The 22656-nt window shown below is 43.8% G+C and overlaps 2 protein-coding genes across 4 annotated transcripts; one reads left to right on the top strand and one right to left on the bottom strand.

Moving 5' to 3' along the window:
- Positions 1-2178: 2178 nt before the first annotated feature.
- Cebpzos (CEBPZ opposite strand) lies at positions 2179-7778 on the top strand. 3 transcript variants are annotated; one of them, XM_076559606.1, is made up of 5 exons: positions 2179-2262; positions 4932-5047; positions 5829-5873; positions 6463-6547; positions 6675-7778. In XM_076559606.1, the coding sequence occupies exons 2-4, from the start codon at positions 4933-4935 to the stop codon at positions 6543-6545; spliced, it is 243 nt and encodes an 80-aa protein (XP_076415721.1). In that variant the 5' UTR covers positions 2179-2262; position 4932; the 3' UTR covers positions 6546-6547; positions 6675-7778. The 3 variants fall into 3 exon arrangements, with proteins under 3 accessions (XP_076415721.1, XP_076415720.1, XP_042123521.1); XM_076559605.1 differs by having other exon boundaries at positions 7556-7778; XM_042267587.2 differs by lacking the exon at positions 2179-2262 and adding an exon at positions 4627-4716 and having other exon boundaries at positions 7556-7778.
- Cebpz (CCAAT enhancer binding protein zeta) lies at positions 6449-22645 on the bottom strand. The gene is made up of 16 exons (XM_006988336.4): positions 22426-22645; positions 20039-21531; positions 17468-17699; positions 16770-16956; positions 14721-14809; positions 12709-12762; positions 12136-12238; positions 11969-12037; positions 11295-11361; positions 10336-10436; positions 9665-9722; positions 9320-9504; positions 8350-8436; positions 7439-7497; positions 7251-7332; positions 6449-6715 (listed from the first exon to the last, which is right to left on the bottom strand). The coding sequence occupies exons 1-16, from the start codon at positions 22579-22581 to the stop codon at positions 6579-6581; spliced, it is 3159 nt and encodes a 1052-aa protein (XP_006988398.1). The 5' UTR covers positions 22582-22645; the 3' UTR covers positions 6449-6578.
- Between the last annotated feature and the right edge of the window lie 11 nt (positions 22646-22656).

Raw genomic sequence — 22656 nt, forward strand, 5'->3', positions numbered from 1 at the left:
ATGTTTCTCTTTTGGTAACCTGCAGAGTGCTTTCCCACACTAAAGAGACTAGGTCGCAATAATAATGGCTAAAGGACTATATTTACTTTTATTATGAAAGTTGGCAAAAAAAAAAGAAAAAGAAAGCAAAGTTTGGATTCATCTACATTTCAGACGTCTATGTAGAGAGGAAAGAGCTGATTAAGGCACTATGGGTGATGAATGAGGTGTCTCTGAGGTATGGGGGTACTTAAAAATTAATTAAGAATACTACCTAGGAGTGGAAAGATGGCTCAGAGGTTAAGATCACTGGCTGCTCTTCCAGAGGTGCTGAGTTTAATTCCCAATAACCACATGGTGGCTCACAAACATCTGTAATGAGATCTGGTGCCCTCTTCTGGTGGGTAGGGATACATGCAGGCAGAACACTGCATACATAACAAATAAATAAATCTTAAAAAGGAATATTTACCTGTCTTCTAAATAATTTAAACCGCTAACAACACACACACACACACACACACACACACACACACACACACACACACCTCATCTTAAAGGGAATAAGAGATAATTTATTCTGGAGCAATGCTGAATGGCCTGTGAACACAGATTTAGGTTACCCCCAAGTCTATGTTCGAACGTGGAAGCAGTTTCATAGTTTTACAGAACAAAGAAAGTCATGAATCAAGGCAAGCTTAAAATACATTTGGTGGGTACACCAGAGAGGTGGTTACAAGATGAGAGAAACTTTTCTTCAGTCCCTAGATGTTATCTGACGACATTCTTTGCTTTCAGGCTGGTGGAAGTTAGGGGTCCACTAAGTTAATAGAATCCAAAGTTCTCTATATATTAGTCACAGGATGTTATTTCAGATAAGGGGCTAAAGCTAGTTCAAGACAAGGTAATTAACCTTTGGAGAGATTACTCCAGTCTCTCCTCAGTACTTCAGTTCTAACCTACCAACCTCTGCTGACACAGCTTCTTTCCAGGAGTTCTTGCTCACACACCTATCAGGTGCAATAAAACATCATTGATAATTGCATTTCACTTTAAGCACAGGTCACGCTAGATGATGCCAAAGCAACTGTGTGCTTGGAAGATAGCACCCTGGACATTCAGAGACACTGAAGTCACACATGTGTACAAATACTGAGATCACTGAAAAGTTTAAATCCCTTGGTAGTAATGCCACCACCGATTGTAATAAGTCAGATCAGGTTGAATTAGTAGGTCCAGGTTTAATCTGAGCAGAGCATTCCAGGATGGCCCCAGGAGAAGAGAAGCCATGAGAGGGAACCATGAGGGGAAGTCTTGGGCTTGTGGACCTTAAATACCCTCTGGGGGGTGGGGGCAGAGCTGTGTTTGGCAGGCTTTCTGAGATAAGGCAGGGTTTGAGGAAAGAGAGATGTGGGAGAGGGTTGAGGTGAAGTTTCCTCCAGAACATTCCAGACTCTTTGGGTATATGGATGCTGGGGGGGGGGGGGAGCTGAGGTGGAGCATCCACCAGAACACACACACATGCTTATTTTGTGTATCATTGCGACATGACATTGTCATCTACCAAGTTTACACTCCAGAACCTAGCAATTAAGTTAAAAAAAAAAAAAAAAAAAAAACATCGTGAAAGTTCTCACCATGTTTTACACTGAGGATTTTGTTGGGCCGCATTCATTGCTTCCTAGGATGGACAGCCTGGCCTAAGAGCACATTTTCATGAAAGCAGATGTAGTTTGGCGTTCCAGACTTTGTCCTGCACGTGGTCCCTCATGGGCATTTCTCTTCTCTTTCTCTTCTCTCTCCTTCCCTTGGGTCAGTCCTCTTCTTGCCTATTGGGCAGTACCTAGGGGCAGCGCTTCTCAACTTTATCCTGCAAAGGGATTGTCTAGGGATCTGGCCGAAGGGCAGGTCCTGATTCAGGGTCCCACATTTCTGGCCGGTCCCAGGGGGTGGGTTGTTGCTGTTCCTGCGATACACTTTGGGTTTAGAGTGTGCAGGAGTGGGAGGCGGTGGCCTGGGTTCAGATGTGAATTCTTTCTTTTATTCGAGTGTGCCCGAGGGCAGGATAACCTTGTCTGTAAAGTTATCAGCTTCCCAGGGCTGCTAAGCCAGAGTCAAGGAGTGTAGCCGGGTCAGGATCCTCTGTGGGGCGGGGCTAGAGCTGGGGTGGGGCGGGGCTAGAACCGAGGCGGGGCGGGGCTAGAACCGAGGCGGGGCGGGGCTAGAGCTGGGGGCGGGGCGCGGCGGCCGTGCGCGTGCGCCGTCGGGGTGAGCAGGCCTCAGGTAAGGACCTGGCTGTGTGTTCAGCGCCGTCGGGTCCCCAGCGTGGGGCGCGTGGGGTCTTGTGACATTCTTGGGTCAGGGGAGAGCACCCGAACGAGACTGTCCCGCTGGCACGGGGGCGCGGGGCAGGCGCGAGCGTTTCCGGGTCCCCGATCGCCGCGGCGCCTGCTGGGACCTGCACCCCGGGTAAAGCCGGGCGCTCGCTGTTGGATCCATCCCGGGCAGCAGCCCCAGGTCGCAGCGCCGCCCGGCGGACCGGCTTCCCTTACCCCGGGATCTACCCAGGAGGACGCGCAGGGCTGCATCACAGGCGCTCGGCCGCCTTCCCTTCCCCGCGATCTACCCTGGAGGACACGCAGGGCAGTTTCATCTGCACCCAGCCGGGTTGCCTTACCCCGGGTCCCCCGCCGGAGGTCGCGCAGGGCTGCATCACCTGCGCCCGGCCGGGTTCCCTTACCCCGAGTCCCCCGCTGGAGGACACGCAGGGCAGTTTCATCTGCACCCAGCCGGGTTGCCTTACCCCGGGTCGCCCCCTAGAGGATGCGCAGGGCAGTTTCACCTGCACCCAGCCGGGTTCCCTTACCCTGGGTCCCCCCACTGGAGGACGCGCAGGGCTGCAGCAACTGCGCCTGGCTGGCTTCCCTTACCCCGGGTCCACCCTGGAGGAGAACGTGCAGGGCTGCATCACCTGCATCCGGCCAGCGTCCGTTACTCCTGGTCAACTATGGAGGACACGTAGGGCAGCTTCACCTGCGTTTCAGCTTGTGCAAGAAGGCCGCATGGTCTTTGGTCTCCCTGGGACCTTGTCTGGACAGGTGTGCCCCTAGTGACTAACGGGCTTTATTATTAAGTAGAACCCTCCCGAAGTGCAGGGCCTTGGAATGTAACATGTCCATCTGTTTTTTTGTTTTTGTTTGTTTGTTTTTTTGAGACAGAGTTTCTCTTTGTAGCTTTCGCTGGCCTGGAACTCACTCTGTAGCCCATGCTGGCCTCGAACTCATTGAGATCCGCCTGGCTCTGCCTCCCGAGTGCTGGGCTTAAAGGCGTGGGCCACCGGCTATTTGAACTGCTTGAAACTTTAGCATCGCTCTCTTCCAAAAACCAAACAAAGATTTTGCTCAGATTAATCTATGGGATAGGCTGCAGGCAGATGTGTCTGTCTCTCCTTGCCCCAGCCCTGGAATCTTAAAAACAGCCCTCAGAACTTGGTGCTGAATATGACTGTCAGTGATGCAGAGGACTGGGAATAGAGAAAGACAGCTGTCCTTCCTGCCCTAAGTGAGTTTATTTGCTTCGTTTTTAAAATGAGAGCAATAAAGTTTAAGTCTTGTGGTGCCCTAGTGATCCCATTATTAAAATGAAAAAGTAACATTGGAGGAGGGACACTTGGTAACATAGTCCAAGGCTAATCCTGACAGTATTTAATTACCTTCACGCTTAGGTACCTTGAAAGGGAGGTGAAGGCAGATGGAGGGATTGGCTGACCATGAACATTATACAACAGCATTGAGGACAGAGCAGTGGGAAAATATCAGAATGAGATCAGAAGATTAGTGGTTCTTCTTTTGATTTGAGGTTATAGGGAAGCAGAGTGAAAACTGGACTACCTTTCATATACTCAGCAAGTCAAAATTTTTTTAAAATAATTTTTTAAGATTATTTATTTATTTAGAAGAGGACATCAGATCTCACTACAGATGATTATGAGCCACCATGTGGGTGCTGGGAATTGAACTCAGAACCTCTGGAAGAGTAGCCAATGCTTTTAACCTCTGAGCCATCTCTCTAGCCTGCAACTCAAATTCTTATTTGCTATATAACCTTTCCTCAAAGACACCTCCCCCTGAGTGTTGGAAACTGAACTCGGGACTCATGTTAAAAGCTCAACACTAACACCCCTTTCTCGATTCATTTTTCCACACGGGGAGGGAGGATTTCTGTCACTGTAGTTTTGCCATTTACTGGGGCACCACCCAGTCAGCGACCACCTCATGGGCTAGGGTCTTGTATAAAAACTGGAGCCGGGCGGTGGTGGCGCACGCCTTTAATCCCAGCACTCGGGAGGCAGAGGCAGGCGGATCTTTGTGAGTTTGAGGCCAGCCTGGTCTCCAAATCGAGTTCCAGGAAAGGCACAAAGCTACAGAGAGAAACCCTGCCTCGAAAAACCAAAAAAAGAAAAAAAAAAAAAAAAAGTGCAGTTGAAGTGTTCCAATACTCAGAAGAGACCAGATTGTCTGGTTTCACATTCATCTACGAAGGGCATGAACTGTGGCACCACTTAGAAAATATCCTTCCTCTTGTAGGGCAGTTTCCAAAAGGGCCTTCAATGCGGTTCCTATAATTAGGTCGTCTTTTAATTCCTAGGTCAGCTAAGAAGTTCGTCTAACCGGCTTCCCCATTCTGTATCAGACACTAAAAAGCCTTAGTTCCTCCATTTTTGCTTTGCAAAAAGGTGTTAAGTCTCCTCAGAATTTCTACGCTTTATCCTGTCACGGGTCCTTGTTTTATCACACTCCGAAGGCACGGAGATTGGAGCCTGTATGTAGGAACGTCTAAAGCAAATACTGGTAACTTTTGGGGTTCATACTAAAAGCACTGAACTGGGAATGGAGGCCTTTAGCGATGTGGCCATGGAAGTTCCGACAGCTCATGCGTGTTGTTAATTTTAGGATGGCTCGGACCATGGAACCGCTGGCTAGGAAGATCTTCAAAGGCGTTCTGGCAGCTGAACTTGTGGGGGTTTTTGGAGCTTATGTTTTGTTTAGAAAGATGAACTCCAGCCAAGGTAAACACAGTTCAGCAGTTAACGTTTTTTTTTTTTTTTTTTTTTTTTTTTTTTTCCCCAGTTGGGTTTGTACTAAATGCTAATTGCATTCCTGGGCAAAATGTTTCTTCAGATTGAAGCTATTAGACCTTTTTATGGGTGGGGTGGGGGAGAGGAAGGTGGTTGTTATTGTGGAGTGGGTGGCTCACACCTGACTTGCAGACTGGGAGCCTGGGCTTTCCTGGGGGAGTAGAGCAAGTGTTCCTCTTCTGGCTCAGAACTGAACGGCCTTGCAGAATCGAACTGATGGAGCAGCTCGGCCTGCATTATACTTCTGTTTGGTATTCCTGGGAAGAGCTAACACCACCGTGAGCTCAGCCCCACCTCAGGCCACAGCGTTCTCAGCATTAGCACCAGGCACTGAGATCATTACCCCTGCTGTTGCTGAATACAGTGCAATGGTTGGTTAAATTTTATTACATCACAGCCCTCAGTTTTTAAGATTAGTAATTCCTATCTGTGACTTCCTTCTCCAACTGAAGCAGGGAGCAGCCCTGGGGCGGTGACTTCTCTTTAAAGCTGGTCACTTGTCTTCCTCAGGGTACTTCATTAGGACACTGTTCCAGGGTGCTACTGCATGTCCATAATCTTTAAAGGCTGTATTTTAAGATTAATGTAATTCACATCCTATCCTGTAAGATTTAGTTCTTGGATTAGCAAAGGGATCTTAATCCAAAATTCTAATAGCACTAATGTAAATTGTGGCTTAATATATTAATACAATTTTTTTTTTTAATACCAGATTTCAGGCAAACAATGAGCAAGACATTTCCCTTCGCTTTGGAAGGTATGTTTTTCTTCAAGTAAAAATTCAAGTGCAAAATATTCTGTAAACTTTGTGGTACTTTTACAATTTTGGACTCAATGACTTTGTTATCGGTTTGAGAGCACACACCGAGGACTCACCTAGTTACTTAGATGAGAACAGTTAGCTCTTGGTTTAATTCTTCCGTTGATCAAACCCTAGGCTTTACAGATGATCTACCACTGAGTTACGCACCCCCCTCACCCCCACGCAGGAGCCTCAATTCTTTCAGTGGTTAAGACTATAGACTCTGGAATGAGAGCGAAGGCGGTGATGGACACACCATGGCTTAGGTGACCACTAGAACAGACTTTCCTCAGGCACACTGTTTCTCCGTGGAAAGAGCTAATGTCTACCTCCCCACAGTTAGCTGTTGAACAAGACGACACCACACCTGCCTAGCCTAGCCCCCCAGGTCCCGAACATCAGTGGTCAGCTCCTCAGTGTTAGGAGCTCGCACGTGAACATGGGGCCTGCTGTCCTTTTTCTCACGTAGCAGTACGGAAGGAATGTTTCGATGTAAGTTCAACCTCTGCACGATTTCATAAATGACAGCATTTTGTTTCTATAGTTTACTACAAATGCATTGAACAGTCTGGAATATATGGAGTTAGAGAGGGCGATCAAGAGAAGTGGTTGGAGAGCAAAAACTAAGGGTGAGTAGAATCTTAATTCACTCGGAAGCTCTCATTTCCTTTGCCGTCTGGGTTTTTGAGGGATTTTCATCTTCTTCTTGAAATTTTTCTTCTTCTTGATGATACTTTTCACGTCTCTGTTGTGCAGCCAATCATCACGCTCAGCTTCCCACTTCAGCTGTTTGAAACCTTTAAGGGGAAAAGAAAGATGAGTCCATGCCACTGTAGACTGGCCTCCCACAGAAAGTCCTGAGTGCAACTCAACTTGGGGGCGCATGGCCTGTGGTTTCCCACCCACCGTGAAAACCCACTGTGCGTTCTCTCCTATATTTTCTGAGTATTTTACAAATGTAAGAACAGAAACTAGGAACATTAGAAATGATGAAAAAGATCTTCAATCATATAAGAGCAAACCTTTAGACAAGTCAGAATAAAACAGACCAACTCTTCAAGAAAAAAACCCGTTTGAGTTTGTAGTTTGTTTGTGTGGTTAAACGTCTTCCTATGTGACAAGCAAGTTTTCTGCCATTTAAGGACATCTACAGGGAAATGTTATTTAAAAAACTTGACTGACAAATTTAAGACAACCGGGTAGCACACATTTGTAATCCTTCTGCTTGGGAGGCGGAAGATCAAGACCTCAAGGCCAGCCTGGGCTACATAGGAAGTTTAAGGAAGCCTGGGCTACACAAGACCTCACGACAGGAAAAAGCAGCTTACTTACTTGCATTATCTCTGTTAGCCATGGCGTTCATGCCGGTATTATCAAACTTGGATCCCATGTTTTCATCCAACAGATGGCCAAACTTAAAAGAAAAAACAAAAGCAAGGAAGGGTGAGGAAGTTTATCAGAAAACTTGACAAGAATGTAAACAGCTGCTCTCTTAAGACAGTGGATTAGCTTAGTGTTACCTCCTCAGCAGAGACAAACAGGCTGGAGTCATCGAAACTTTTCTTTTTTTTCTTTGGTCCTTAAAAAAAGAAAAAAAAATGTGTCTAGGTTATTCAAAGTGCATCCCTATTTTTCAGATTTTGTTGCTGTTCAGAATTTATCTACACAAGAAACCAACAGTATCAATCAGGATTAAAATTCCACATCAACATGGATGGAGTTTGTAGTATGTGAAGCAAAATATAAATTGTAATTCAGGTCTTATTCTTTGGGCTTGAAAAAGCTGACTGAAGTATGTTTGTGTTATCAATAAACTTAATGTTTAATATTTGTGAAAATAAAATGTCTATTAAAAACTCACCTATAGTTTTCAATCTATTAATATTTGAAGAAAGTGGTAAAATGGTTACGAGTTCACATGTAATTGGACTCTATAAACATGACTGAAAAGATCATCTAGAGACCCGTAAATGTGAGAGGAAGGAACTTGGACAAAACTAAGGATGCATGTGAGAAATATCTTTTCACGTTAAAAAACCCCATTATCTACCTTTCTTAGCTGGGGTTTAGATGGTTTAATCGGCACACTAGCCTTACAAGTGTGAGTCAGGGTCCAGATCTCCAGAACCCTTGTAAAAACCTAGTGCAGTGGCTGTAATCTCAGTGATGGTGAGACAGGAAGAGAGACAGGTGGGGGCCTAGGATCTCATGGAGCAGTTAGCCTGGCCTACGTGATAAAATTCCAAGCCTATGAGAGACCCTTGTCTCAAACAGAAGGTACCTGAAGACTGATACTTTGAGAAAAAAAAAACAAAAAACTTCTAAATGGTATCAAACCAACTTTTAAACATGTATTTCCCAAAATAGTGACCAATAATACTTCTTATATGGCAGCTGCTATGGTCTGAAGAGATGAAATGCATTTTCTTACCTTGAAACGACCCAGCAAAGTCAAAACTGTCTTCACCCTTTCTCTTGCTTTTCTTAGTACTGGCTTTGGAGCTGACTTCATCAAATTCTGTTATCCAAAAAAAGTTTACTGTTGAGTCATTTTAAAAACAAGCCTGGAAAACACCAATTCAGTGTATGCTCTAGTCTAGTGCAACAGTAAGGCTGGTGTGTCTGTTCCATGTGGGTTCATAGTCCTCCAATCCCAACAGAATGGGCCTGGAGGGTACAGGACGCTCCAGTCTCTGAGAGTCCCTGGTTTAGTTTGCAAGAACGTCATTTACTCAATGACCATTAACAAGACCAAATACTTCAACACCTGTGTAAATAAGAAGCACCTGCTGCTGAGCGCCAGAAGAAGCAAGATGCAAAGCAGGTGTAACTAGAGGTACGTGAAAGGACGAGGGGCAGGAGACAGCGCAGACAACCGTGGTGGCTCCCGCGTCACCTGCAGTTTACATTCTCTTCCCTGTGCTGGAGGACTATGACTAGTGACTTCCTGGGTAAACAGCTCATCACCCTCTCTTCTTCTCTGGTAGTGCTGAGGCTCCAAACAGGACCCCACCCACTCTAGGAAGCACTCTACTACCGGTCCACAGCACCGGCCCTTCTACTAATGTTAACGAGCGGCTCAAATGAAACTTAGAGAAACGCTGTTGATTACAATTAAAACCCAACACTGACGTGTGTTTTACTTTAGATATAGAAACCTGTATTTAAAAACTAGTCTAGGAATTACCAAGAAAGCTATGTACTTTGTGGTTTATTTTTATTTTACTTATTTTTGGTTTTTTGAGACAGGGTTTCTCTGTGTAGTCCTGGCTGTCCTGGATCTCTCTCTGTAGACCAGGCTGGCCTCGAACTCAAAGAGATCCGCCTGCCTCCACCTCCCACATGCTGGGATTAAAGGCGTGCGCCACCATGCCTGGCGGTTATTTATTTTAAATGTGTACCTGGAACATCTTCATTTTCGTCATCTGACACATCCATGAATGTTCCTCCATCTTCATCAATTTCAAAGTCTTCATCATTCATACTTCCTAGAGAAACTTCGTCATCATCCAGGTCCCCAAGCTCATCGTCACTACTCTCTGAATCTTCCAAGTTCTCCTTAGCTCCTTTTGTTTTCTTCATATTGCTGGAAACAAACACACAAACTTCAAAACTTGTAAAGGAAGGCAGTGTTTTCTAAAGTGTGTTCAGGAGACTAAGATCACATGATTTCTCTGGTCTCCTGTTCTGATGAACAATAATTTGGGAAATACCGGGAAAACAGGAAAGAGAAGGTTGAGTTTTACCTGGCAAAGTCAATATCATCCTTCCCAGGCGTGAAGCAGTTATCATCTTCCAGTGTGTCTGCCCGAGAATGATACAAAATTGTAAGAGATAGCAGAGGACAAGAGCGATACACATTATACCCGGACAACTGTAACGCAGAATCAGGATTTCACCACAGCAGAATGATGTCATTAGGACTACTGCTGGTGTGACTTATACAGACCTATGAGCTCAATGAAATCTCGAAAACAATAAAAGCTTTATTGTTTACTAAGTGTAGGCTGTGACAGTGACATCAAACTAAGCCCTTCCATTTCATGTACTGTTCATCTGATGACATTCAGTTAAAGAGGCCCAAGCTCTATGGATAGTGAAGACGGAAACCATCAAAAGGCAGAACACTGCCACTGACAGAAGTACGAGGAGATTATGAGCAATAAACAGTCTCTGCCTCATCAGAGACTTGGTCTTAGGAATGAAACACTCTTGCAAATAGAATTTTCTCCCACATTGTTCAAAGCATAATAATGAATTCTTCTAGAACAGATATGAGCAAGTTACTACATGTTATTTCTCAATCTTCCACTATAATCTGCAGAGCAGTGATTTCTAAAAACGAAGTCCACTTTTACCACTAATGTTCTACATTCTATTAATAATTTTACAAATTGAGTCAAGAAAAACAAATTACCAATCATATTTTCAAATTCTTCATCATCAACATCTTCTATACTATCTTCACCTGCATTGCGTTTCTGTTTCTCTTTAACAACAGCAACTTTCTTATAATACCTAAAGTAAAATGCACATTACATATCTGCATAATTATAAGTTCATTCTTCAAACTCATCTTAATGTGGCAGCGAGGGCTAAAGGTGTTTGCAGAATGTTGCCTAGCATGAACAAGGCCCTGAATTTGATCCCTCACAACCCACAAATAATAAAAGAATTGCACAGGAAAAGGCTGGTCCAACCTCATCACTAATTATTTAAGGATGAGAACATAGTGGTTCTATATGGCCTCAGATCATAACAACTTACCAGTTCACCCAAAGTCACAGTGAAACTTCCCACTTTCCAGACGGCATGAACCCACAAAATTATTCACAATAAGTTCTTTTTAAAGCAATTTAAATTAAATTGAATTAAGTAGTCAACGAGGCACTAATAGCATTAGTAGTAATTTTCGAGCACTACAGCTTCACAATGACCTTCTCTGGCTCTGCTTGAGGGGTCACAGCCTAGACAAATTATTCCAGTTACTACTATAGGAAACCAACACAAATAAAGACGGAAAGAATCACTACCTAATCAGAAAAAGAATTCAGGTGTGGTAGCACATGGGAGGTGGAGGCAGGAGGATCCCAAGTTGGAGGCCACTTTGGACAACATACAGTTTCCAAACAAAAGCCTAAAGTTCCACAAAGTCAGATTCAGAAACTAAAATTTACATACTACATTATTAAAATCCTCAAGCTGACCAATTTCACTAAAATTTCGAGGAGCAGCAGAGTTAATAATTTAAATTTCCTTCAAAAAAGAAATGGACAAATGCCCTGATCTTTTCAAAACAGTTCAATATCAATAAAGCGCTGTATCAAATATAAACATTTAAATAGCCCCCCAAGGATACTGTATTAAGTATCTTACCTGTAGAAAAAAACTTCATCCACTGGGATCTGGCTTTCTTCTTTCGCAAGGAACTCTTTACTATTCACTGCAGAAATGGAGCATTTTATTATGACCATTCCCCTGTGCCACTCAAGCGCTCACACTCTATCTAACGCACTGGCAGTTCTGAAATCTTAAACAAGACAGTGGAGGAGAGGGGTCCAGCAGGGCAGAGGCGTGTGTGGACGAGTCTCCACCCCCAGACTCTGGGCTGTCTGTAGAGAACAGGCAGGACACAGGCACCGTGGAGGAACAGGTTCTCTCACTGTTCTCCAACTGCACTCAAGACACATGTTTCAAGAGAAAGAAAAACTATTTTAAGAGATTTACTTTTATTTGGATGTATGGGCACGGGCATGTGATTGCAGGTGACTGCAGCAGCCACAGGTGTCCCAGGTGGTTGTGAGACACCTAGTGTGGGTGCTGAGGACCAACCTGGGTCCTTCCTTTCCCAGCGCAGCGCGTGCTCTTAACCACTGAGCTCACCACTGAGCCCTCAGAGTTCTTCTGAAGTTGCCACCCTAACCCCACTTCTTGTTTTGTTTTTGAGACAGGGTCTTCTTTTTATTAGGATAGAATAGGTCAAGAATATAATTTGTGCAGCACTGTCTTTTGCTATCCTTTGGTTTCAACTGCGCAGACTCCATGCTTACCAGCGAGATTACGGACATCCGTTATACAGTGTTTCCTCTTGGGCTGCATCACAACACTGTCGGTGTTTTCTGAAAGGTAAATCATGAGAGTCTAATGCAGTTGTCTGTTCATTCACTCACGAAACCCCAGCAACGGAAACCAAAGTTACTAACTGGAAGCCACATACCTTTGCCTTTGTGGAGCTTTGGATTTCGGTAAACAAATCTATCCAAGAATCTCATGAGTGTGAAATCCTGCAGCGGGTCGCCTGAATACTGAATAAAATTGCCCTGAAAGGTGGGAAAATGGTGGAGGATTTATGGATTTCATAAAAACATAAGCTGCTGTTACACTGCATCTGAGGCACACGTGAACAATGAACACCCTTCAAATAGTCTTCTCAAGTGTACCACGCTAACAAACTAAACACACAAACACGCACGCTTTATTATGCACTGGTAATTTCATAGGCAGTATTTATACGGAGACTATGTAACCATTCTGGGAAAAAGTAATCCCAGGAGTGGAGACGAGCGCCACCTTCCCCCAAAGAGCCGGCTCTAATAAGCAGCTGCTGTGTGCTGATGTGCCGTATTTCCATCATTCTGGAGAAGGATTATTTGTTCTCTGTATGAGACAGGTCACTGGTCCTCAACAACGGCAGCAAATACAGCTTCTACATGTCGGAAAACTGTGCCATCAACTACTGATGATCAAAAACCACAATACTTACATATTCTTAAGAGTGTTCTAGACTCACCTCAAGGATAGTCTTTGCAAAAAGGGCCACAGAAGGGTGGAAATGCTCAGATAACTATAGAAGAAAAATGTGAATGTCATTATTTCTAAGGTCAATTTTTAGCAAAATTACAGGTTATCTGAGAAAACTTGAGAGCTAATACATAAGAAAATGATCCTCAAACATTTTGGTTTCCAAGCCACATGTACACTGAAAAAATCTGTGATATAAGAGCTTCCACATAAGTGGGATATTTTGAAATTTATTTATTAGAAATTACAGCAGGAACATTTTAAATGCTTATAGTTCATTTAAATTAATAAATCCAGAGGCTGGAGAGATGGCTCAGCAGTTCAGAGCACCTGATGCATTTGCAGAGGTCCTGGGTTCAGGTCCCAGCACCCACATGGTGGTTCGTAATTGCCTATAACTCCAATTCCAGGAGATCTGACACCCTCTCTGGCCTCCTTGGGAACTAGGCATGCATGTGGGTAGACTTACATACATGGAAGCAAAATACTCATCTGCATAAAATGAAAATAATAAATATGTACCCACTAGATATTTATGTAAACATGTTCATGAAAAATAAGTATTTTTTCAGAACAAAAAATTACAAATTAAGAAGCATTAAAACATTTTGCAAATATTAGTTAATTAATATTTTTGTGTTTGGTGAGTAGAACATAATGCATTTTTAAATCTTTTCCTGTATTCCATACTATTTGAACATATACAAAGAGAATCTAGCCTCAAACAGATCTGTGGTTGAAAAAAGGATTTAAGGATTTAACAAGTCTTTCACCTACATGGGGATTTTCTTCTGTGATGGTATACGGAAAGGGAAATTAACTGCAGGGTAGAATCAACCACACCAATTGGCCTTAGGCATCTGTTACTTAAGAGTTAACTGGTCTACCAAGAATGTAGACCTTACCTACAAGTGAATATGCAACACTGTACATTGGTCATTTAAAAAACACTGGATGAGTTGGGCAGTTTTTCCAAATTGCACTGTTGGTGTGATCACTAATTTTATCAGCAAACTTTGTACAGAGGTCTGACCCCTCTGTACAAAGACACTGCTTACGAGAGCCCAATGGTCATCATCCTTTTGAGAGTAAATTCTGTCACTGACAACAAATATTATTAGTTGTTTTGCCTGAAGCAAAAGAATCCACTACTTTATTTACAAGCAAATGTGTCTCAGAGTAAACAGCATGCCAGTCACTCTATCAGGAAGCAGCTGTATGGGACAGGAACAGCTAACCAAGTTCTACCTTGAGGCAGTTTGACCCTCACACTTTGGTGCACAGCAGGAATGGGTATGTACACTCGCCATATACACAGAGAACACTGGCATGTATTTAAGGTCAAGACAATGAAAGCAATACTTGCTTTACCATTGCAGGGGATACTGGCTTCCCCTTCCCTTATTTATTCTACAAGTACAAGCAGAGAAGACTCTAACAGAATTTAATGGCTACAAACACAGCTAGGTGTCACCATCTTTAACTGTAGCAGGGCATTAGCAGTTCACCGCATTTTCTTTTTATATCATCTGTGCTACAGTGAGCACAATTACCAAGAAAATGATACCCTGGTACTACCAGGCCATTAGCTGTGTGTGATCTTGGAGATTCAGTGGAGTGGTGTGAGGATCTGTGGTCACATTGCAAGAATTAAGTACATAGGAAGAAACTTAGTCTTTTGATCACAAGAAGGCTATTAGAAACCTAATTCCTCTTCTTCATTTACAGAACAACTTAGTAAAAGATTTCTATTCTCATACAACTGCAGCACACATTATAGAGAACTACATGCAACAATCTACACTCTTATTTGTAAGCCAGGCATGGTATTTTTATTTACATGCACAAGTTTCTGTAAAATAAACACACCACACTATATTTTGCCCATGTGTAATTTCATATTAACTTCATCATTTACAAGTAAAATTTCAATGTTTTATAAGCCATGAAAGGAAGATTATGTGCCACTAACAAATTAAAACGTAGATGAAATTCTTTTACCTTTCTGAGCTCCCAAAGACTTGTATTTTCAGCTCCACAGAACAAAGGATTTCTACTGAATGGATCGTATGTCTTTAACTGCTTTCCACCTAAGGACAGGATATTTTTGAAATGCTTTATTCCTAACTGAAGAAGACACTTCAAACTATCACACCCTACGTTCTCACAGACCATCTTCACAATTGCTAGTAGTTCAGTAATCCAATACCAGATTAAAAATGCAGATTCCCTTGAACAATTTATCTTGATGTCTACTCTTTACATTTTTTTCCTGAAAAAATCTTTGCAACATACTGGTCTTAGTGCAGAATGATCAATCTCTCTGGTAGTTTTCAGGCACCCAGAGAAAGTGCTAAGAAAACAAATCACAAATGGTAAGATGGGAACAAGAAACCTAAAGGAGTAAGTCTAGTGTATTTTGGAGTGGTAGTTTTCCAAATCCTCACTATTAAATTACATTCAGGAACTTTGTTCTTGAAACAGATCTGCATGTTTGCAGAAATAAGACTAAAAATCCCCTTTTCATTCCACTTTTACTTATTAAGTGTGTACGTGTGGGTGTGAGTGTGCAAGTGCCACATTGCTGCATGCGGAGATCAGAGAACAATTTCCAGGAGCCAGGTCTCCTTCCAGTCCAAAACGTGGGTCCCAGGAATTGAACTCGGGCCCTGAGGCTCAGGAGCAAATGCCTTCCTCTTTCCTTGTGAGTTACCTAACTGGCCCCAGAATTAACATTTTAAGCAAGGTTTTTTAAATATACTATTAACTGTGCAGCCCTAACACATGCTCGCCATCCTCCTAAAGGATGACAATTTGTGCTCCGGATAGGTAAATCCTTTTAAGAACCTTCCTGACAACTACCAGCATTCTCATTAATATATCCGGCATGGAAATTGAAAGCTGAATTACTTCAGCCGTGAGTCAGAAAAGCAATGTGCAGAAATGGGTCTAGCACTGCCTTCCTTAGTCCAAGGCTAGTGTTCTTTTTTCCTTCTGGCCTCAGACAGAAAGAATTCATCCCTGAGCTTTCTCTTGGCTCTAATGTTCTACTCACAAACAGACTTCTCTCCCTCTGGTGTGTGTGTAGACAGAAGTCATTTAAGGGTTTTATTTCCCAGAAAGTCTTCTATCTTAAAAACTTGCTTTAAGGGGCTTGAGAAGTGGCTCAGCAGTTAAGAGCACTGGCTGCACTTCCAGAGGACCTGGGTTCAATTCCCAGCATCCACACGGTGGCTCACAACTGCCTGTAACTCCAGTACAAGGGATCTAATGCTCTCTTCTCACTTCCTGGCCACCAGGCATGTGTGCATAGACACATGTATATAGACTAAACACAAAGACACATAAAATAAAACATTGAAAACAAAAGCTTGCTTTAAGAAACTGCAAAGAGTGAATTCGGTGGTCACACAAAAACTGAGAAGGGTCACAGAGACAGGATCAAAGATAGTTCCATTCAGAATCAAACTTCATGTGTGCCACACTTGGGTGTCTGCATGTGCTCTGACAAAAGTGTCTCAATGAGGCATAAACTCCTGTTTATAACCGAAAGAAATGACTCACAGTGCAGCTAGCATTTCATTGTTTTCTCATGGTGTTTCACAGGTCTACAAGGCATCTGCTTTGATTTCCAAGACATGTAGTTTTGTTAATAATCTGTGATTCCCTACCATTAAAACTTTAGTCTTATGGCTGTAAATGTAGTTCAGTCATATAATGCTTGCTCAGCACACACAAAGGCTACGGGTTCCACCCTCAGCACTGACATACACACACACACACACACACACATACTCTCTCACATACTCTCTCACACACACACTCTCTCTCACACACACACCCTCTCTCTCTCACACACACACACTCCCTCTCTCACACACACACACACTCTCTCTCTCTCACACACTCTCTCTCTCTCTCTCTCTCTCTCTCTCTCTCTCTCTCTCTCTCTCCCTCTCTCCCTCCCCCCCCCCCTCTCTCTCTCTCTCAGATGAAAGAGGAAACCTCTTCCTTCGTTTGAAAGCTCAAGGCCCAAGTCAGAGCCCTCACCCTTCAGGTTGTCAAAGTGCACCCAGGAAGCAGCCTTCGGTTTCTCGGCTCCTGTGCCGCTCACAGTCCCAGTGTCTTCCGCCCCGACTTCCTTCACCGCATCTACCTCTGTTTCTTTGTCTGCATCAGTGAACTTTTCTACGTCACTGTCATCACCCACGTCAACAAAGTTTTCTTCATCCGAATCCTAACGAAAACAGATCAAGGACTGTTAACCAATGGGAGTCGGTATTCACTTAAGTGATGCAGAGAAGACTCACTCACTGCAATTCTGGTAAAAAGTGAAAATACTGATCAAGCAAAACCAAGGTGCCTAACGCTACTCACAGTGAAAAGGAAGACTATATTCTTTCTTTCTGAACATAAGAGATTTTAGAACTGAGCCCTCAAACATTTGCTGTGTTGTAAATCCAGGGGCAGGTGTTATTACTGTTTATTTCCATCTCATAACTGAGGAAACAGACTGAAAAGGTCTACTCACTCTATCACCACCCATAACTACCTCATGTGACTGCGATTTCTACTGTAGTGCCCTGCCCACCTAGCTAGCCATACACCAAGCGGTGAAATCTAGCTCTGTCCAACTCCAGAACTCACACTTTAACGCTCCAGAGAAATTAAGTTACTGTCAGTAAAGCAAAGAAAAACCGCCCCACGCGCTGGCACCCACTAGGGTCAGGAGGCAGGGAAAACCATACCGGATGATCGTCTAGTTGGCTTCTTAAATCTGGTTTTGCTTTAAGGATCTCCGACACAAGATACAATGCTCCACAGATGAATGGTGGCATCTGTGTGCAAGTGATCTGAAGTAACCGCTTCACAAAAGCCTTCACCCGGCGCAACATGACGTCCGCTTTCAGAGATTTGTAGACAAGGTTAAGAAACATCGCATGCTTCGAACATGTCATCAACCCTGGATCCAACATCTTTCTGTAACAAGAAACCAAGGTCAGATGTTCATCCATAAGATCATCTTCACATCCAGGGGTCATAGTTTAGAGACTCACAACCCATTATAACAATCTCATCTTTGTTAGGGATAAATTTCTTGCATATGTTAGAATAAGATACTGGGCTGGAGAGATGGCTCAGAGGTTAAGAGCACTGACTGTACTTCCGGAGGTCTTGAGTTCAATTCCCAGCAACCACATGGTGGCTTACAACCATCTATATTGAGATCTGGCGCCCTCTTCTGGCACGCAGGCAGAACACTGTATACATAATAAATAAATAAATCTTAAAAAAAAAAAAAGATACTATTTCTGCCTTCTCAGATAAAATGTGAATCAATGATCCCAAGAGGAAGAACACAAAAGTAAAGAAGTCATCATATAAGAACCATTTTTTGTGACTTTTTTCTCTTCTAATTGTTTTATAAAACAATAGCGTTTTATAATTTATAATTATAAATTATAATCTATAACAATAGGGTATAACCTAACAGTGTAGTTTTTATATAGACATAGAGCCTCACCGAAAGGCTACACAGAAGCCAAATAATAAAATCTGACACCCATTCAATCTGCTTTTAATCAGTTCCTGGAAGGCAGAGGCAGGCAGCTCTCACGGAATTCTAAGGCCAGCCTGAATTCCACAGTAAATTCAAGGCCAGCCAGGGCTACACAGTGAACGGCTAACAAAACCACACAAACCGACACCTATAAAGCAGCAGGTAAGAGAGTCTGAGTTTCTGTCTTTGCTGACTCTGCTCTCTAGATGACCAGAGGCAGCCTTCCCTATGGCTGCAGTGAAGACCTCCTACAAGAGTGAGAGCGGACACTGGAGTCCTTAAGAGAACGTGATCCAACGGAACACAAGCATCCCATCCACACACCCCATCCACACACTGCCCAGACTGTTCTCTGCATGTCCACAAGTACCTACAATCCGTTCTTCTGGTATTCCCTCAGCCTTATGTTTACACTTTTCAGTTTCCTAAACTCTGACTTCTAAGGTTTCCTGCCTTTTCTCCCAAGGTCCAACGGAACTGGGATTGCTCTGCCCAGGCTTCCACACAGTCTTCCTAAGTGATGGGTCCGATCACTCAGGGACTAAGCCTTCATTAACTATTCCATATAAAGCTTTATTTTGTGTGTGTACGCCTGTGGAGGTCAGAGGACAACCTGGGAGCTGCTTTTCTCTTTCCACCATGTGGGTCTCGGGGACTGAACTCAAGTTGGCAGGACTGTTGGCAAGTCCCTCTATCACACTGCGCCATTTCACTGGCCCAAAAGCTCTTCTCTAAGGTTCCGGCTCTGTCATTCACTAGCTGTAATTTTGGGAACGCTTTCTTAGCTGAGTAACAGGCCACAAGATAGGTGCACAGCTCTGCACTTAACTAATAAAATTAAAAAAAAAAAAAAAGAGATTAATCAAGTTACCAAGAGGATTTTTACTGAGAATTAAACAATTTGCCCAATCTTACACGGTAAACTACTGGCTGAGCTTTAAATCCTGGTAAGTGTGGCTTAAGTCTAAACTATTAACCACTACTTTACATTTTCCTTCATAAGTTAGATACATATGTGCAACTATAAAAAACAAATTAGAGGCCACGTGTGGTAGAACACGCCTTTAATCCTAGCACTCAGGAGGCAGAGGCAGGTGGATCTCTATGAATTCCAGAGCAGGCAAGGTACACAGTGAGAACCTGTCTCAAAAAATAAAAAAGAAATAAAGAAAAAGGAAAAGAAAAGGAAGGACAGGTAAGTTCTTCAACATAGCTCACTGGCATATATAAGGCAGTTCCAAGGTGCTTACAGTGTTAGAAATACCTGCCTCAATGAATTACAGGACAGTTACATGATCCACCAAACAAAATCTAAAAAAGCCTAACCAAACCAAACCCCCCGAAATCTGAACCTCCATAACACCCACTCTCCAGCATGCATCTAGTAAGGGACTCCAGCTGGGATTTCTGTTCACAGTGCCACATCTTACACATCTAGAACATGGCAGATGAAGCGTTCAAAACACATGCTGAATGAATTACGAACAGTAAGAAGAACAGGAGGGGAAAGGGAATTTTAATCACACCTCTGTTCTAGTTCCTTGCGATCCCAAAAGACTGAAAATGAAGGAAGCAAAGGTAATTTTGAAAATACGCGTCAGGATGTCATTTGCTCAGTTGGTGAACACTCAGTTTCTGAGGGGTGCCTATGTGAGATACATGTGTGTACACACACACTCTTCCTGTTGCCTATACGGCATGTGTTACAGCAGAGCAAGGTTTTTTGCCACATTCATTCACTAAAACGCCATGCACTTACCTGTATAATGCTGTATAATACCGGTCAGATATTGTCTGTTGAGAATTCATCACTTGGAAAAGCAGCATCAAAGCCTGCACACTAGTATTAAAATTTACAACATGCAGCACTTTGAATAAAGTGTCCACCTGCTCCCTCACTTTGTCGTCGCCTATCTGGGAATAAGGATACGCTCTGTTCACTCCTGTTAAAATGGCGCTGAGCATTTTTGATTCAATGTCTTTTTTCTTGATACAAGTCCGAAAGAAACAAAAATAAAGAGTTATTAATTTGTTAGCCAACTCGCTTTCTTCATGGGAGAGGACCATCTGGTTTAAAAAGCAAATTGCATAATACTGAGCTTTGGAGCTGATATTTGAGCGGAAGAGCAGCCTTTCTATTTCTCCACACACGACCCCTTTCATATTGGGATGCTTCCGCAGCAACACCTCCAACAGGTGGGAAGCTTTTGTGGCGATTCTGTTCTGAGGATCTCCCAGCTTATTGACCACCTGCACGAGAAGAGCCTTTTCCTCCTCGGGCTTATCACAGAGAAGCTCGTGAGCAGCTACCAGGGCTCGGGTTTTGGTGGCTACCAAGGAATCGTGACTTAGCGCTTCGAGGACCTGCACGAACTCTGCCACTAGGTGCTTCAGCTGGTGTTCATAATACCACAGTATGAGTCTTCTGTCTCTCGAGTCCCTGTTGCCGCTGGACAGCTCTTCCAGTTGGTGGAAAGGGTGCTGGCTGAAGACGCGGAGCTTCCGGCTGTCCGGCAGAAGGTCTGTGATGAGTAACTCCTTGAACGTATCCAAAGCCATGAGGCACTGCTGCTTGCTGCCCTTCTTCTTCACCAGGTTCAAGAGGGTTTCTACAAACTGGAGCGTGTGAACAGCGTCATCCTGGATCAGAAGGATCATGGCTGCTAGCCTGTCACCCAGTGTCCCCGACGACACAATTGCCTTCATCCAGGTGGAAGAACCTCCCTTTTGGTTATTTGTCTTATTTTTGAATAAGCTGACTTCATGCTCATAAAGCTTCTGAGCCAGGGCTTTGTATTCAGACACTACATCCCGAGCCTGAGGTTCCAAGGAATATTCGTTGCTGTACTCCATGTCATACCACTTGCCTCCAGGCTTGAATAACAGCGTTGGTCTCTCAAGAAACTCGAACACATCGGGTTGTTTATTTTTCTTTGTTTTGGGGATGGTACTGCTATCTGAATGCTGTTCTGGTACACTCTTATTTTTCACCTTTTTTTCTGATGCAGTTTTACTTTCTGTTGCTTTTTGTTTTTTACTTTCTACCTTCAATATTTTTTCTTCTTTTTTGTTAGCATTTTCTTTTTTATCTGGTTCATCCTCTTCAATTAAAGACTTTGCGTATTTGGCCAAATTAAGATTTTGAATGAATGCCTCCAATTCGCCTTGCTGAAGGTCGTCAATTGTTCCTTTTTTGCCTCCGTCCACCACCTCCTCATTTTCATCCAAAGTAGCCAGCATGAGATAATCTTGCTGCACAGACATAAAAAAAGTTAGAACTGTATTACGAACCCAGAACTTCAGGAAGAACTTCATATCACATCTGAATTATTACACTATTGCCTGAGAAAGTTACAGATATCCAATGAGAAAATGTGCCAAGGATTATGTACCCTAAAGGGAAAAGAAGGTTCTCAAAGAAACTTCTTCAAGGTATGAAAAGATGCTCAAGCTGACAGCCCCAGAAATCCAGTGAAAATCGCAACGACATATGCATTTGTAAAGTATCAGGTGAGCAAAGATAAAAGTTTATATGAATGGGCAGGGGGTGGCTCAGGGGGTGGCTCAGCGGGTCAAGCCCTTGCCAAGCAAGCCTGGCGATCTGGGTTCGATCTCCGGAACCCATGTAAAGGAGAGAAACCGACTCCACCAAGTTGTCCTCTGACTTCCACACACGTGTACCAACATACAGCACCCCCTTCCCATAAGAAGCAAGTAAGTAAATAAATAAGCACTTTATGAGGTCGTGTAGGTAGGAAAAGGCACTTTCATAAAGGGCTAAGGTAAACCTGCAGGTCCCTTTTGGCAACTTCAATCCAACCTACAAGGCATTTATCTTTTAACCCAGCAGATTCAGATTTGACACACACTAGCGTTCAAAACAGATGCCCACGAGGTAGGGACCAGTTAAGTTAGTTTTCTCCGACCTGATGGGCGTTGACGGTTGCGCCACCCTAATAACAAGCTCGCCTACATCTTAAGGGAGCATAAACCCAGGAGAAAACGTGCCATCCGAATATTTTTATTCCACCCAAGAGCGGCTAAGAGCGTGGGAGGCGCTCGGGACAGGTCGGAGGCCGGGCTGCGGGTCCCACACTCCCGGCGGCCGGGCGCAGCGCCCCCTTGTCCGGCGCCTGCGGCCGTTACCTTGGTGCCTCCGAGGCGTAACACCTCCTCCAGGGAGAAGCCATTCTTGGTCTCGTCGCTCTCCTCCTCGTCCTCCTCCTCCGGATCTCCTGTCACCTCTTTGGGACGCCAGTGCCGCTTGGCATGGAACTCCAAAGGTTGCTGGTCCGCCGACATTGCTGGCGGGACACGCGCGCGCGGCCCGCAACTCGCTTCCTCCTTCCGGCGGCGCACTTCCGTTCAGGGGGCGTG

This window comes from Peromyscus maniculatus, chromosome 22, assembly GCF_049852395.1.
Source record: "Peromyscus maniculatus bairdii isolate BWxNUB_F1_BW_parent chromosome 22, HU_Pman_BW_mat_3.1, whole genome shotgun sequence".
Classification (NCBI taxonomy): Eukaryota; Metazoa; Chordata; class Mammalia; order Rodentia; family Cricetidae; genus Peromyscus; species Peromyscus maniculatus.

What these genes read in the sequence shown, in the direction of transcription:
- Cebpzos (XM_076559606.1), top strand. Translation starts at nt 4,933, where the DNA reads ATGGCTCGGACCATGGAACCGCTGGCTAGGAAGATCTTCAAAGGCGTT. An exon ending in AAAGATGAACTCCAGCCAAG is followed by an intron (nt 5,048 to 5,828) that starts GTAAACACAGTT and finishes TTTTAATACCAG; the next exon opens with ATTTCAGGCAAACAATGAGC. An exon ending in ATTTCCCTTCGCTTTGGAAG is followed by an intron (nt 5,874 to 6,462) that starts GTATGTTTTTCT and finishes TTGTTTCTATAG; the next exon opens with TTTACTACAAATGCATTGAA.
- Cebpz (XM_006988336.4), bottom strand. Translation starts at nt 22,581, where the DNA reads ATGTCGGCGGACCAGCAACCTTTGGAGTTCCATGCCAAGCGGCACTGG. An exon ending in AGAATTTGAAAATATGATTG is followed by an intron (nt 9,723 to 10,335) that starts GTAATTTGTTTT and finishes ATTCTCGGGCAG; the next exon opens with ACACACTGGAAGATGATAAC. An exon ending in CTTTGCTGGGTCGTTTCAAG is followed by an intron (nt 7,498 to 8,349) that starts GTAAGAAAATGC and finishes TCTTTTTTTAAG; the next exon opens with GACCAAAGAAAAAAAAGAAA.